This window comes from Pygocentrus nattereri, chromosome 13 (genome assembly GCF_015220715.1).
Source record: "Pygocentrus nattereri isolate fPygNat1 chromosome 13, fPygNat1.pri, whole genome shotgun sequence".
Taxonomy (NCBI): Eukaryota; Metazoa; Chordata; class Actinopteri; order Characiformes; family Serrasalmidae; genus Pygocentrus; species Pygocentrus nattereri.
In genome coordinates, this window is record NC_051223.1 from 10,413,490 (window position 1) to 10,431,187 (window position 17,698).

The 17,698-nt window shown below is 40.5% G+C and overlaps 1 protein-coding gene across 1 annotated transcript in view; it reads left to right on the forward strand.

The window, feature by feature from the left end:
- wnk4a (WNK lysine deficient protein kinase 4a) overlaps positions 1-15,260 on the forward strand; it is a 91,871-nt gene extending 76,611 nt beyond the window's left edge. The window contains exons 15-21 of the mRNA XM_017695121.2: positions 607-702; positions 3,536-4,425; positions 4,967-5,060; positions 9,127-9,817; positions 11,089-11,294; positions 12,281-12,390; positions 14,251-15,260. Of these exons, the coding sequence (XP_017550610.2) occupies positions 607-702; positions 3,536-4,425; positions 4,967-5,060; positions 9,127-9,817; positions 11,089-11,294; positions 12,281-12,390; positions 14,251-14,253 (2,090 nt within the window). The 3' untranslated portion in view covers positions 14,254-15,260. The remainder of the gene's footprint in view (positions 1-606; positions 703-3,535; positions 4,426-4,966; positions 5,061-9,126; positions 9,818-11,088; positions 11,295-12,280; positions 12,391-14,250) is intronic.
- The last annotated feature ends 2,438 nt before the right edge of the window (positions 15,261-17,698 follow it).

A 17,698-nucleotide genomic window follows, 5' to 3' on the forward strand; every position in this document is an offset into this window, starting at 1 on the left:
CATTCTCCATCAATTCAATCTGAGGAACAATTTCACCGTGCAAAGAACCATTTAAGTATGAAGTGGCTGTTTATAGAATTTGTGGTTCTAAATAGAATCTTTCCCTTTACTAAAGAACCCTTGAAGAACCTTCTCTTTTAAGAGGTCAAGCTTGTACCAATAGCAGAACCAGTTTGGTGCTGTTTAGAACCATTTTCAAAAATGCATAGCACATCCTACATTGATCTGAAGGACCATATCTCCATGCAAAGAAACATTTAAGCATGCATATGGTATTTTGAGTGTTTGTGGTTCTATATAGAACCATTCCCTTTACTAAGGAACCTTCAAAGAGTGTAGGCTTGAGTCTTATGAGCTGATTGGTGCTTTATAAATGGCTACTTCAGTTTATAATTAATGCAGTGTCCTTTACTTCATAAGAGACCTTGTGTTGTGATGACTGTGATGTACTGTATAAATACTCAAGTATTGCTTTATGAATATGTGATTCAGCGCTTATGAATGTGTTATGAAGTTCTTATATATGTAGTCTTCAAATAAGGTGGAACCCAACCTGTCGAAAGCGATATTAAGTTTAATGCATGTTAAACGTGTTCGTCCCATCAGAGTTTGGGCCGGCTGGCTCCCCGCCGAGGCCGAGCGGAGACATTACCTCACCTGTACGTCCACTCTTACGCTCACAGTCCTTCCACAACACGCCAGGTGAGTGACGCCTCTCTCTCTCCACTCACTCTCTCTCTCTCTCTCTCCACTCACTTTCTCTCTCACGCTCTCTCTCTCTCCACTTACTCTCTCTCTCCACCCACTCTCTATGGCTCCCTTTCACTTTCTTTCCCTCCTTCTTTTCTCTGTTTCTGTCTCTCTCTCTCTCTCTCTCTCTCTCTCTCTCTCCCTCCCTCCCTCCCTCCCTCCCTCCCTCTCCCTCCCTCCCTCTCCCTCTCAATGGTTTCCTCTCACTTTCTTTTTTCTTTTCTGTCTCTCATTCCGTTTTCTCTCTCTCTCTGTATATATATATATATATATATATATATATATATATATATATATATATATATAAATAAACTGGCAGTGAATGAAACAGAACAGCACTCTGTGAGTTATTCGCCGGCGCCTGTAAATCCCAGAGTCTCCTGAGCAATTACCTCACCTGAGAGAGAGAGCGAGAGAGAGGAGAGGAAGAGAGACAGGAGGGGAGAGAGAGTGGAAGAAACAGAGATGAGGGAAAAGAGAGAGAGGAACAGATGGAGTGACAGAAAAATAGAAAGAGAGAGAGTGAAGAGAAAGAAATGGTGGTAAAGAGAGAAAGACAGAGCAAGAGAGAGTTAGAGACAGAATAGAGTGTATGTGAGAGAGAGGGAGAGAGAGAGAGAGAGAGAGAGAGCGCGCGAGGTCCCTCAGCCGCCCTCACGTCATGCCAGCTTTCTCCACTTCCCTCATGTTTCCAAGAATCACACGCGCCTCCACGGCAACAGCGGAGCAAATCGAAAAACCAAACTCCCCCCCAGCGAAACCCATCCAATCCCCCAAATGCTGAACAGCGGACCACCCCTCCGCCCCCTGCCTCGTCTCCATTGTCAGAACCGCTCTGTTTCTCTTATAGAACATTCTGTCCCGCTGCCTTCTCGGCCTCGTTTGTGGAGCGTTTGCCCAGCGCTGGGTTTTGGAGGCAGGCGTCTGCTTTATAACTCAGAACTCAGTGCAAAAATATCTCAGTTTATACTGTTGTGCTCTTATTCTGCCTTCCAGCCTGCAGTTAAACCAGCAGTTCACAGTTAAGAGCTGCTAATGGGCACATTTTTACTGATACTTTGTTAAAGTCAGATGGGTTGAAGCTTCTGTGCCTCAGATCTTTCAGCAGAGCTGTCACTGTTGTAGTGAGCGTCATAGAGACCAGGCCTGGTGTTGTGCAACAGGGCATTAGGGGATCAAGAGTCCTCTTCATTTGTCAGTGAGGGTGACAGGGCCTTTATTTCGACCAAGCCGCTGCAGAACATCACGTCCCACCTTTGGTTTTGTGAGAATCAGGTGTGGCTGATAAGATGTTTTGGCTGTTTTTATTCATTCAAAACCGTGGAATCTGTTATTCACCCCAGTGCGGAGTCGTCACTTGCTTTTGCCTGATGAAATAATTCCCTTCTTTTGTTCAATTATTTACTATGACATGAATTCAATAACATTGCGCTTATTCATATGTAAACATTTCAGCCGAGGAGCAGATTTCTCCTGTTTTTCCAGTCTGTACACGCTAGATGTTTATCTTCACTTCAAAGAAACCCTGCAAACTGTTACTGCGCTGAAAGTCATGCAGCCCACGATTCACGGCCCCCCGCCCCCAATTCACTTTATTCACTGTAATCTGGCGTTGGTGTCAAACACTGTGATCTGAAAATGACTTAATAACTGATTTCGTTTGTTCATTCAAAGGATTATTTGGTGAAAAATCTAATTTCACACAGATGTTACACACTATCCCAGATGTAGACGACCAGCCAAGACGTGTTTGGTGTCCAGATTTCACTTTTGTTCGTTTGATGCTGGAGCCATGAGGCTAACGTTGCTAACGAACACTAGAAGCCAATAGTCACCCAAAGCCTTTTCAATAAAAACATCCCCAGAAACTGCTCTCAAACAACAGCCAGGTGTTCATTAAGGTGAAAATATAAGGTAAAATATGAACTATAAAAATTTAAAATGTACCAATTTAAGCAACCAGAATCACTTTCTTTTGCACTGCAGGGTTTTTTTGTGACTACATAGATGCAGTTCTTCTTCTGTGCCTCATTATTATTATTATTATTGTTGTTGTTATTGTTATTATTATTTTAAATTCTAATTTAATTTTTATTTTTATCTTAATCATCTACATACAATATCCTTGATTATCTTGAAAGGCACTTCTAAATAAAATTCTGTCATATTATTATTATAGATGATGAGGTTGAGGGCCGAATTATACTATAGACATAATAATATGGACCCGTTTTGAACATAAATTTGTTAATATGGTCTTTATGTCCTTCTGTTTTACTAAACTGGCCTGGCGCAAAGACGATTCTTTAATGGTGGAGCGAGCATCACATTGGACACTCTCTCTACCAGTTCACCCTATGGAACCTAACGTCTCACTGGCAATTCACTCTGAGCTTGTTTAAATCTGCTACTAGAAGAGCTGCGACATGTGTCCAAGAGTAGTATTGTAGCTTTCTATGAGCTGCCCTGTTTTTCCTATCACTGTGTAAAAGATGCACAAGGAGGTGAAATTTCCCCGTTGTGGGACTAATAAGGGTCACTTAATCTTAATCTCATTTTATATCATGTGCCCTCAACATTTAAAGAGCCCGTATCAAGGGAAGCTTGAACAGTGATTTCACTGTTTTTGTGATATCACAAAATATAGTGTATTAACATATATCCGCCTATTCAGCCTACATCCTGTTCTGTGTATCCTTTGAAGTGGCCATTTCAGGGATACCAGATGTTGTAAATCTTTTTTTTTTCAACTGTTTTGCTAATTGCTCTTTTTTTTCTCTTCCAGGAACGTCGCATCCATTCCATGCCTACCCGACCTCCGTGTACCCCTCCGATCCCGTCGCATCCCTCTCTAAACTTGCACACCTGCAGCAGTACCCCATGCCCTATGTGTCCACCTCTGCCAACTCACCTTTCCAGTACCCACCCCTCCCTGGCTCCCCCAAACCTGTCCATCCTCCGCTCTCCTGTCTCCACAGTAGCTCCTCCTACTCCCTCTCTTCACCTCCTTCCGCGTGCACCTCCCCCAGCCCTCTTGGCTCAGACATCCTGAGCCCAGTCAGCGACATTGGAAGCCCCCTGACCTCCCCTGCACTTCAGAACCACACACCCACCATGTGGCCTCCTCAGACCCCGCCCCTTTTCTCTCTGGCCAACATGCTCTCCATGGCCATGAGCATGGCGCACTCTTTCATCCCTGCCCCCAGCCTGCCGTCCCCCCTGGTGCAGTCCATTCCCTCCATACCTGGCTTCCCTCCACAGTTCACCCACCAGATCCCACCCCAGCCTGGATATCCCTCAATATACACACCTCAGTACGCGCCACACGTCCAGGCCGAAGGATCGTACCCACAGTTTGGTCTTGAAGCTCAGAACTGGGAGGCCATTTATGGTTATGCTCCGAAAGCACATTCCACGTTGCAGGCACACATGTCCACTTCGGCCTCTGGGATGCCTTTGCATACAAATGCTCACATGCAGCAGATGTTTGCTGCAGTCCCACAGGAGATGGGGCTGCGAAGCCCCCCTGTACCCACTGAGCATCTCCCAAAGGAGTACTCTGGGCCTCAAGGGTATGAACAAGCTTTCCCCAGACCTTCACTGGACCAGTCAGGCCTGTCCAGATCCTCCTCGTCTGGGTTATCGTCTTCACCGAGAGCCAGCCCAGAAAGCACAGTGAGTCAAGCTGTAGTTAACTTACTCTTCATAGTGGTGAAAAAGTAAAAGATTAAAAAAAAATTCAGGTTGCGTTAACCCCTTAACATCCCAGGGTTATTACACACAAAGGCAGGGGTCGGCAACATGTGGCTCCAACCGTGGCATGGTGACAGCATCTCTTGAGTTTCTCTGGTTAAAATGAATCATTAAAAAATTTAAAATAAGTTAGATATTCACATAATATTCTTAAAAGAATCTTAAAATGGAAATGGATAGAAAATATTAGATATCTAGATGAGATTTAAGATCATTTGACTTGGTAAGACAATGTTTTTGCATAAATGATTTATTTTATTTTTCTTTTTCTTTTTTGTGAGCTATAAAAACATGTACCAATTTAAGCAACCAGAATCCCCTTCTTTACCTATGCAGAATGGTATTACGAGATAGACAACTGTCCTGTAAGACATTTTGAAGATGTACTTGTCATTTTCGGTTACGGAATTATACTCCATAATTTCTGATCCAAGGGTGATGAATGTTCTTGCTCCTTTCCAAGGCTTCCTCCTCCAGTCCAAGATCGCTCTCCCCACTGGCAGCTGCGGAGACAAGAACCAGCGTGCGTGAGCCCAGAGAATACCCTGTGAGCTCTGGTAAGATGTTGTGGAAACGGAGACACATGCAAACGCACACAAACAGCAACACACAGACCTTTTCTGCTTTTACATAAGGACCTTTTATTATGTATTGGGTGAAGCTAAGCATTAAGTAATGACTTCAGGGATGAGCTAAGGTCCTTCTCTGTTTCGATCACAGCCAGTTTTGCACGATTATGTGTGGACTTGGCTGCGTCTTCGCCCACATTCGTGTTGGACGACATTATCGCCCATTAGCTGTGCCTTTGGAGGTGTTGCGTAACCAGAGTGTCTGGTTATAATGTTCCATGGAACGCAGCCTGTAGGTGCGAGTGCTTCCCAAACCACATTAACAGAGCCAACTAAAGAGCCTGTATGTTTACATCCAGCTTAACGTCTATAGCACCCAACGCAGATGACTTGGCAACATAGAAATGGTTTGCAGGGAAATACCACCAATTTTTCAAAATTCCTGAATGATTCACAGAATTCAGAGATGGGATATCATAGTAACGGGTACAAAAAGACAACTTTTGCTCATTTTCTGCATAATTCAGTGGTTGAAATGTAAACAGAGTGATTCAGATTGGTTTGGTGCATATTTCTTTACAGTGGTGGTGATAGGAACCAGGGGTCGCCATCACTACAGCACAAATATAGACATTTTATTTGTGGATGTTTATTTGTGAATCTACACAGACTGTTTAGCTATGAATGGATTAAAATATATATTTTAAACCAAGGTTTTGAAAACCTTCTCAAACCTATCGTAAACAGTGTCTCAGACATCAGGCAACGAAATCATAACCATTTAATGTAAGAACTTTCCATAAGGGAGCTTTTAGAGTCGGACATCTGGTTCCTATCACCGGGAATTCCAGGATGGAGCATTTCACATCAAACCGCTCTAATATCAGTATATCATGTAGGTCGTATAGTTTGTTTTTTTAGTTTTTTGCTGGAGTGATGAGGCTAATGTAGCTATGCTTGTACCAATTAGCACAGTGCTAACTGCATTCTGCACCTTAAATGGTTCCTTTAATGTATTGCATCAGTAGTGATGTAATGAAATGTCAGTAGACAGAATCCAGGACTCCTGGTGTTTATTCACTGGTTAAAACATTTTATATGTCTTTCAACACCTTTAGTCATTTAAATCCAGTCTTACACAGTGGGGAAGCCTCAGAGCCATTTAGGTCTTCAAAGAAGAAGCTTAAGGTGGTTTCAGCCTCCAAACACCATTTCATTTCCGTTGTATTCCTGCCCAGCAATTAACCGAATATCCGATTACTCTTATGGACATTTAAAATCTTTGTTTTATTTGTTAGAATTAAACAGCCTGTGTCGCTTTGCCTTTTAGGCTGTATTTATGTAAATGAGTTTCGGCTGCATTGATTTTGAGGTTGAAACACTCCTTTTTAGCCCCGCCCACTCCATTTCACGTGAATGGATGGGGCTAAATTGTTGCATAGGTGAATATATTAGTGGGCGGTATGGCCAAACATTTACATCATGGTATAATTAAATTTTCTCACTGTTTATGTCTTTTTAAATAAAATCATTTTAGATCCTTAAGTAAAGCTGTTTTTGCACTTTAACAGAGGCTTATTATTCTGGGATTTTCCTTCACTTTTAATAAAAAGTGTTATAATTGTTTAACACCAAAACAAATCTGAAATAGAGCTGGGCAATATGGCAAAAATGGAATATCACGATGTAGATCTCCATCCATCCATTTTCCAAGCCGCTTCTCCGTCAGGGTCACGGGGGGGGTGGAAGGCAGAAGGCAGAAGGCAGGACACAAACTGTGTGTATATATATATATATATATATATATATATATATATATATATATATATATATATATATATATATATATATATATATATATGTATGTGTGTGTGTGTGTGTGTGTGTGTGTATATATATATATATATATATATATATGTGTGTGTGTGTGTGTGTGTGTGTGTGTATGTATATATATACATATATATATATATATATATATATATATATATATATATATACACACACACACACAGTACTTTGAGAAATTCTTAGGCACCAAAGACACATTTTTCAAAATCTTTTTATTTGTGTAGTTTGTGTTTATTTGCTGAGAAAAGTAGTTAATATTTGAATAAACAAAATTTAAAATATAAAATAAACAGTGATTTTCTGGATTTCTGGATGTTAGTGTGTTTGTTTAACCATTTTCAAGCCTCTCCTCGGGCCCAGTATTATATGTAGTTAAAAAGCAGCTCCTGCTTTGACCAATCAGTGCTTCAGTAAATTGTGCTCATCATGTAATTGATGATATTAACAAGTCTCTGTGGAGGCTGTGAAGGTGTCAAAGAAAAATATGGACCCAAGAAATTCTTGTTACTTTTTATTGTTTTTATGTTTATTTGAATTATGAATATGACTTTAATGTATATTGTGATAAACTCACTGCTGAGATAAATTGTTTAAAATTTTGTTTAGATGACTAAGACCTTTGCACAGTACTGTATATACTGTATGTCTGGCTCGAGACTTGAACTCTTAACAGCATGCCAGTCATTTGTGGTTGTGATGTCACACCAGTTCATGAGCTCCAAGTTATTATGTAAAATTTCCCAACTTAAAACTTCCATCATATCAGTGAAGTGGATAATAGACTGTAAGCCTATAATATAAATTGCAGCTCTTGCGATTTGAAAATTGCACTATTTCAATACAAAACGATTAATCTTACAGTAGTCATGATGCTTTAACATGTTTTCATGAAAGTGACAGGTTTTAAAAAATACTATTAGAAATATATTGTATGAAAAGCACATTGCGACATAATTTAATCACAATAATGATGAATATTGTCATACTGCCGAGCCCTAATCTAAAATATTTCTATTGCTCCAAACAGTAAAAACAAAGCTGAATGATATAAAGATAAATGTGTAAGTGTTGCTTTCTAAACTGATCTCAATGCTGAGTCATGTCTTAATTTCTACAAGGCGTTTCTTATTTGCCAGCTTTTTTGTCAGAATTTCCTGTTCCACTTTAAGTGGAGTTACATTCTGACACCTGTACAGATGCCTGAATGTAACTGCTGCACCATTTAAGGTAGAATGAGAAATTCAAATAGAAACCCAATTTTAACTTCATATGATTCACTGCTCAATACTGCACTCCTAAAAACAATCGTGCTTCAAGGGTTCTTTAGTAAAGAAAATGGTTCTATATAGAACCATGAACACTCATGGCACCAGCCCCTTGTGAATTCACTATTTTTCTGATGTCAGAAAAAAAATCATTTACATATATCCACCTATACTCTTAAAAAAGATGATTCTTCAAGGGTTCTTTAGTAAAGAAAATGGTTTACAGTATATAGAACCATGAACACTCTGCATGGTTGAAGGGATCTTTGCATCATGAAAGCGTTCTTCAGATTAATGGAGAACGTCCTGTAGATTGTTCTATATAGAACCTTTTTGAATATGGTTCTGTATAGCACCAAAAAAAGGTTCTTGTATTGTAGCAAGCCTGACATCGTAACAACAGTAGAGATTTCTTTACAGTGCTGGTGAGAGGAACCAGGGGTCTCCAAAGAACCCTCTACACGATTAAAGGGTTCTTTGCATCATTAAAGTGTTCTTCAGATTGATGGAAAAAGTGTTTGAATGTGCTGTAGATGGTTCTGTATAGAATCTTGAAGGGTTCTTCTGTTGTTACAAGCTTAGAAGAACAATAGAAGAATCCCTTTGGGTTCTATATAGAACCATCTACAGCACATTCTCCAATGGTCTGAAGAAATTTTTCATGATGCAAAGAACCCTTTAATCAGGCAGAGTGTTCATGGTTCTATATAAACCGTTTTCTTTACTAAAGAACCCTTGAAGAATCATCATTTTAAGAGTGTAGGTGGATATATGTAAATGATTTGTTTGTGACATCACAAAAACAGTGAATTCCAAAGGGGCTGGTGTCATGAATCTTCAACAGTGTTTCCATACAACACTAAAGCTGTATAATTCGGTTCTCCATGATGTGGGCCCTTTAAGTGATCCTTCCTCATCATCTCCTGTGTCTCCTACAGAGCCAAATCCCACTGTCACAATCGGACGCTTCCAGGTTTCCCCATCTACGGAGCTCCCAGCACCAGCTGAACATAAAATCACATCCACACCTGCTGCGTTACCAGTCACACCAGCATCACAGCTGGAGTCGCCCAGCTCTTCCATTTGCTTCTCCCAAGAGAACCCACTTGAGGGGCAAAGAGGATCTGAGGGGAGTGAAGTCACCTCCCTAGGCTCCCATCAGCTGTGTGGAGATGTTTCTCAAGACCAGCAAGTTTGCTTGGATGCAGCTCAACTGTTGGGGAGCTTGTCGTCTGTAGCTCCTCATGATGTTTCCTGCCTCCATGAACCTCCAGCCTGGACTGAGGAGAACAAAGTGGAAGAAGAGGAGAAGGAGGAAGTTCGAATGAGAGGGGAAGAAGAGCACAATGAGGTCCAGGGAGAGGAGCAGCAGCAGCGGCAGCAGAGGAAGAAGAGCCGGAAGCTTGAGTATGGTCCGTCTGTGATGGGGACGTCAGTGGACAGTGGGCTTTCCGTCGCCATGGATCCTGAGGGGTGTCCGTGGGATGGGATGATGGGCAGCCCTCAGTATTCCACCCCTCTCCACAACCTCTGGATGAGCTACACACGCACCTCCTCCTACATGAGCAGCGACGACTCGGAGAGCGATGACGAGGAGATGTGGGACGAGTTGCAGGAGCTGAGGGAGAAGTGAGTGTTTGATTGGATGGTTGTTGATTAGGGCTGTCAAAATATGGAAAATTCAAAATTTTGTCAAATTCTGCAGAAAAATCCAGGTGTACAAATTTAAATTTGAATATTTGACAAATTTTATGAGAAATCAGCATCAGTTTGGATAGTAGCAATTAAGACTGTTCAGATTAAAAGTCGATTCAAATTAAAACTCAAACTTCAATTATTTGCCTCATCCAAAGAAAAAAATCCAGAGCAAGAAATAGAAATTTGAATATATCAATGCAAAAAAATCCATAGTTGCTCTCAAAATTAAAATTTCAATATACATTGAGTTCAATGGACGACTGTATTGTTATTAACGAAATACAAATTGAATTTCATATATGTTCATATATTGTACTAATTCAATGGACAAATTTGTGTGAGCATTAGTTGTTATTAAGGCTGTAAAATTACTCTTAAAAAAATTACAATTTGTTCAATTCAATGCGATGAAATACATGTGCGCATCTCTGAGTGGACAGCTGTAATTAAGAAAATTTTATGTGGTTGGATTGTTGTTATTTGGGCTGCCAAAGTAAAAGTGGAAATTCAAATATTTGGCCAATTCAATGAAAAGAAATCTTGTATGGATCTGATTTAAATTACTGTTATGAGGATTATGAAAAGAAAAATTCTAATTTCAACATTTGCCAGATTCAATGGACAAAATCTACATGACTGTCTGATTAGTTGTTATAGCTATCAGAATAGTCAAAATTTTGATATTAAATTCAACAAAATTCCATATGTGCATCTGACTGGATAATTGTAGTTATGACTGTCAGAAGAAAATTTGAAATTTAAATACTTCAATATATCAAATTTAATGAAAAATTCTACTTGACCGTCTGATCAACTGGATAGTTATTATTGGAGCTGTCGAAGTAAAAATAGAAAAATTTAATATTTGTTTAATTCAGTGGAAATAAATCACAGAATCATGTAAATGTATTGTTGTAATTAGCATAAATAAAGTGTCAAATAAAATTTGAATATTTCTGTAATGCAGTATAAACAACTTATGTTATATGAAGACAAATAGTGTTTTAATATATTTGACAATAATTTAGAATAGATTTGAATAATTAATCAAAGTAACGCCGAGTCCAGATGACAGCTGTTTTCATTATGAGCAACTACCAATCAACAGCTTCGCTCATACAGTAAAACTAACCCCCTCTCTCTGTCTCTCTCTCTCTTTGTCTCTCTCTCTATCTTTCTGTGTCTCTGTCTCTCTCTCTCAGGCATCTGTGTGAGGTGCAGACTCTGCAGGCGGTGCAGAAGCGAGAGATAGAGGAGCTGTACGAGCGGATGGGCAAAGTTCCTCCTCCGTGCATCGTGTCTCCGGCGGCCATGCTGTCCAGCCGGCAACGGCGGCTCTCTAAAGGAGGACCTTTCCCTTCATCTCGCCGAAACAGCCTTCAGAGACTGGACATCCTCCCTGTAACAGGTACAAACGTGGCTAAATTTCTGCTTCGTTTAGTGTTGGAGGGTGGTTCAGTGTGAAATGGTTCAGATGTCTTTACAGTGGTGGTGATAGGAACCAGGCGTCGCCATGACTACAACACAAATATAGACATTTTATTTACCATCCAGAACCACCAGAGAACCTACATGAGTCTTCTGAGTTCATAGGGATTTCATTGGGGGCTATTCTTGCCTCACAGTGCCCTGCATGTATCCATCCACCTTCATCACAAAACTAATATTAACAGCATCTCAGTCATCAGGCAGAATCCATGACCATGTCATGTAGGAACTTTCTGTGAGGGAGCTTTTAGAGGTGGACGTCTGATTTCTATCTAATCAGAAATCTATTTCTGATTTCTAATTAAAAAATTGGTGGTTCTACTTTAAAGTGATACTTTTAATAATTTTGCACTGGAGTCACAAAGCTAATGTCGTTAGCATCAAGTTAGCAAACTAATGACTTCAGATTGATGGAAAATATATTGTTGGTTTTAGACAGAACCAAAAAGGGTTCTGCTATATTTACAGTGCTAAGCTTGTATACAATAGACGACCATGTTTAGTGCTAATATAGAACCATTTTCAAAAAAGCTTCTATATAGAACCACATATAACACATTCTCCATCAGTCTGAAGAACCACTAGATATAGAGCTCATGGTTCTTCCATTCCATTTACTAAAGAACCCTTGATGAACCATCTTTTTAAGAGTGTCGCTTATACCAGAACACTGCGAAATAATTATCTGTAAAAAGAGACAAAATTACTGATTTCCAGATGGCTGCTGCTGTTTTGAGCTTTGTGATGCACTTAAGTACATCTATTTTTAGTCCAGCTGACACTTTAACCAGAAAGCTAGTCAGATGTCAGAGGCATCTCATGCCAAGATCCATCAGCTTCCATCTGCTGTTTTGCCCTTTGAGTTTGAGGATAATGACCGTGACTCCTGCTGTGTTTACTCCACAGGAATCATGAGGAAGAACTCTCTGAGCGGCAGCAGCAGCAGCAGCAACAGTAGCAGTTCACAGGAGCGACCCGCCAAAGGGGTCACCTTCGCCCCCGAACTCACCAGAATGGTATGTTCCGTTTCGCTATAGTGTATTTTCTCTTTCTTAAAATAGCAGCCCAAATAAATTGCATTTGATCACATTTCAGCTACACTAGTTCTAGTATACACCAATCAGGTATAACATTCTGACCACCTCCTTGTTTCTACGCTCATTGTCCATTTTATCAGCTCCACTTACTGTATAGGTGCACTTTGTAGTTCTACACTTACAGACTGTAGTCCATTTGTTTCTCTGTTACTTGGTTAGCCCCCTTTTACCCTGTTCTTCAGTGGTCAGGACCCCCATGGACCCTCACAGAGCAGGTAGTATTTGGGTGGTGGTCATTCTCAGCACTACAGTGACACTGATGTCGTGCTGATGCAAGTGGATCAGACACAACAGAGCTGCTGGAGTTTTTAAGCGTCCTGTGACCACTGATGAAGGATTAGAGGATGACCAACACAAACTGTGCAGCAGCAGATGAGCTACCAGCTCTGACTTTACATCTACAAGGTGGACTGACAAGGTAGGAGTGTCTAATAGAGTGGACAATGAATGGACACTGTGTTTAAAAACTCCAGCAGCACTGCTGTGTCTGATCCACTCATACCAGCGCAACACACACTAACACGACCACCACATCAGTGGTACTGCAGTGCTGAGAATGATCTACCACTCAAATAGTACCTGCTCTGTGAAGGTCCATGAGGGTCCTGACCACTGAAGAACAGGGTGACAAAGTGTCAGAGAAACGGATGAACTGCAGTCTGTAACTGTAGAATTATAAAGTGCACCTATACAGTAAGTGACGTTGATAAAATGGACAATGAGTGTAGAAACAAGGAGGTGATCAGAATGTTATGTCTGACCAGTGTATGTGCTGTTATGTTTGTTATGTGAGCGTTCACAGTAGATTCATGACCAAATATAACTAGCTTTAGTGTCCAGATATGGAGACGAGGAAGCTTTACAATTCAGAATTATTCTGAGATCAGAATATATGTATTTATTTCATTTCATGTTCAGTTTTCTTAGGCTTTCTGCAATTGTTGTGGCTATTTTCAATATCTGCAGTGCAGCTCCACCCCAAATCAGAATTATAATGGACTGTTCCATGTTGCTACTTCATGACACAAATGTGTAAAGACAGAGGTTCTCAAAAAGTGAGAATATAGAACTATTGGTGCCATAAAGAACCATTTCTAAAAAGGTTCTATATAGAACCATATAAAACACATTCTCCATCAATCTGAACAACCATTTCACCATGCAATTAATCCTTAATTTAAAGCATGAAATGGGTCTATATAGAACTCATGGTTCTAAAGAGAACCACTGCCTTTAGTAAAGAACCCTTTAAGAACCATCTAAGAACCAAGTCAGTAGAGCCCCAGAATCATTTAGTTCAACCCCTGCATGCACAGGTCTGTCAACTCCAGCGTTTCTTCTGAAACTAAGGTGTTAATAGTAAGTCTGTGCTGCAGTAACAGCCTCTGTTCTTCTCTGGAAAGGCTTCTATATGTTGAACATTGCTGTGAGGATTTGATTGAGCATTAGTGAGGTCAGGTACTGACGTTGGATGGTCAGTTCTGGGTCACTCCAGCTCATCCCAAAGGTATTGAATGGAGCTCCATCACTCCAGAGTTCCACTGCTCCACAGCCCAATGCCGGGGGGGTTTATACCCCTCTAGACCACGCTTTGCACATGGAGCTGTAGCAGCCTAAAGTCTCCCATTCTATTGGTCAGCCTAAACTCACAAATTAAAAGGGCTGTGTAATACTTTTGGAGGTATAATGTACGATGAAAGAACTCTGACCAGTCTCTCTCGTGACATTTTCTTGCAACAGATACTGAATGGCCTCTTTTTGTCTCCTGTCTTTTCACAGTAAGAATACCTAACCGAACCTGTTGACAGGACTAGTTTAGACTACCTCATCCAGCAACACGACTGCTGCTCACTCCCCCGTCCTACTGAAGAACACACACTTCACAGACCGCCGATCCGACAGACAAAGAGACTTTCTCTGCTTGTAGAAGAGTGAGAGTCAGCGCTACTTCCTGTACAGGCGGTCACGTGGTAGCAGTCGCCGCCCACGTTCATGCTTACATACAACCCAAAGACGGCATACAGTGGACTTACACCGACTGTGTTAAATTATATTGAAAACACCAGCCTGTATGTACACTCGTACTACTACTGCGGACCGCAGGCTGGATACCCACCTGGAAGTGGAATATACCATGCAGTACCAGTTTGGACACACCTACTTTTCAAAGGGTTTGACTATTACACTATTCTGCATTTCAGAAAAACAGTGAAGGCATCAAGATCATTAAAATAACATTTATGGAATTAGTGAGCAGAAATGTGTTAAACAAACAAAACTTCTGTTTTAGAGTTGCTTCAGTGCAGCACACTGTTGGCATTCTTTCAAGCTTCAAACTGCAAACATATACGTGATATTTCCCACGGTGGGATTGTTGTAAGAAATATATTCAGCCTATTTCTAGACATTTTGTACTTGTTTTAAAGGGGAACCACTTTGAATGACTATCTGGTAAAGTAATGTTAAAAAAGACTCAAGTTAAAGTGACGTAGGCACAAATTTGAACACCCTCGTCTATTTTTTGAGTGAAAACAAGTTAACACACTCAAAAATGGCATTTTTAATGCACAATTTATTTTTACATGCTGAGTTTAACATTTTGTATTTATATATACACTCACTGGCCACTTTATTAGGTACAGTACAGTTGCTGACAACACAAAGAGCTAATCAGCCAATCACATGGCTGCAACTCAATGCATTTAGGCATGTAGAGGTGGTCAAGACAACTTGCTGAAGTGCAGACCGAGCATCAGAATGGGGAAGAAAGGTGATTTAAGTGACTTTGAACGTGGCATGGTTGTTGGTGTCAGACGGGCTGGTCCAAGTATTTCAGAAACTGCTGGTCTGCTGAGATTTTCACGCACAACCATCTCTAGGGTTTACAGAGAATGGTCCGAAAAAGAGAAAATATCCAGCGAGCGGCAGTTGTGTGGACGAAAATGCCTTGTTGATGTGAGAGGTCAGAGGAGAATGGGCAGACTGGTTCGAGATGATAGGCAACAGGAACTCAACCAACCAAAATCTCTGAGGAACGTTTCAAACACCTTGTTGAAAGTATGCCACGAAGAATTAAGGCAGTTCTGAATACAAGGGGTCCAACCTTTTACTAGCTAGGTGTACCTAATATAGTGGCCGGTGAGTGTACAATGGCAGAACCCTTTTCGGTGCTGTATAGAACCATATACAACATATTCTCCAACAATCTGAAGAACTATTTCATCATGCAAAGCATGAAAGCAGAACCATGCCTTTACTCAATAACCCTTGAAGAAGCACCTTGTGATACTGGGGGGAAAATACAAACACACAATATATACAATAGCAGAATCCTATATATATATATATATATATATATATATATATATATATATACACCTCTGCCATTGTTGTGATGTCAAGCTTGTAACAATAGAAGAACCTTTTGTGGTGCTATATAGAACCAAAAAGGTTCTCATGGTTCTATCTATATATATATATATGAACCATATATATATATATATGGTTCAAACCCTTGAGGAACCAATCAGAATGTCTTTAAATGGTCTGTATCCTCCACTTATGGTGTACACGTAGCATAAACATCAATCACACTGAACTTTGTCCCTTAGAATCAAATTGTTTCTGTTACAGTGCCTTTAAAACTGATATATGTAAATGAGCTCTGTTCTGAAACACACCTTGTAACTTCAATATGAGTGGGCGGGGCTAAACAGCTGTAGATTGAACATGCAGACAAATGTACATGTGTCGTTTTTGTGATGTCACAGAAGCAGTAAATTCAAAATAGGCAGCTCAGTTTACACATATGGGCTGTATGGAGTTTTGACTGGCATCTACTTATGTCTGTTTTTAGATTTCGGTGACACAGCAATGAAAAACAGGGACGTGTCCAAACTTCTGACTGCGCTCTAGACCTGCTTTAATGTAGATTTGTGCCTCTGTTGGGCGCAGGTTGGGACAACAAGTGTAATCTGCTTCCTGCCCTGTTACTCTGCTGTAGTGATGGCACCGTTGGCGTCGGCATCGCCACGGTGAGCTCAGTGACGTGAGAGTGACGTGGATGTTCTCTCTAGTGGCTCACTGGTGGATCATTAGCGTGAGCTTTGCACTTGAACGAGTACAAAGAGCATGCTGAGGGGAGAGAGGGGGTGGCAGAGAGAGAGAGAGAGAAAGAGAGAGGTGGGGGGGAGACAAAGAGAGAGAGAGAGAGAGAGAGAGGGAGAGACATATAGAGAGAGAGAGAGAATTACAAACCCATTGGACTCCATTGTCTCTGTTTCCTCAAACAGCTGAGCAGATCTGAGGGAGGAGCGCTGAAGCTCCTGCCTGGTGTACTGTAGCCCTTGTGTACAGTTGTATTTTGGTTTGTTGGCTTTTCTTTCTAACTGTTTTACTTTATTGTCAATGTGAATAGAAACTGGAGGTAATGAGCTCGATTGTCGGGTCTGGGATGTAAATTTTGCGTCGTGCAATGTTGTGTGAAATATTAATTATTCAAGCATTACTAAGCCATTTGAAAGACTATGAAGCTGTTAAGCTCCACTCTTCACTGGCGTATGCTGTATTACAGCGCTGTTGTATGCAGTAGGGCCCGACCGATACATCGGTTTATCGGTAACTAGCAACTTTTTGGTTGCCAAAACCAAAGACCCCCAGTATGAGCCCACTGATATTTATATGAACTGGAGAATTTGAGCACCATCATAAATAACACATACAAACATGCAGAATGCATCTGATTCCAAGCTTCATCATGAGAATAACGTTATAACACAACAAAAAAAATTGGAATGAAGAGAAAACCAACGTTGAGAAATTATACGTGGTAAAGCTGTTTAACTAAAACTACTGTTTGAAGTAATTAAGCATAAAATTTTTAGACCCTTAAAACAGCCATGAAAATGTTATACCCATTGGGCTTTTAATATTAATAATACATTCACATCAGCTGGTATTTACTAGTTATTGAAATTTTTAGACTCTTAAAATCACTTTCAACCATGAAATTTTCATATTAGTCTCTAATATTAAAAAATATATCAGATAATATTTGTTATTGGAATTTTTAGACGTTACAATCGTTATCGGCCATATCCTATCAGTCGGGCTCTATGTAGACTGTTGTCTGACCAAAGCACCTCAAGTCATTAATATTAATGTAAACACAGCTGAGTGACACTGCCGTCAGTAACGCACACAGCACTTGGGCGAAAAGCATTAAAGA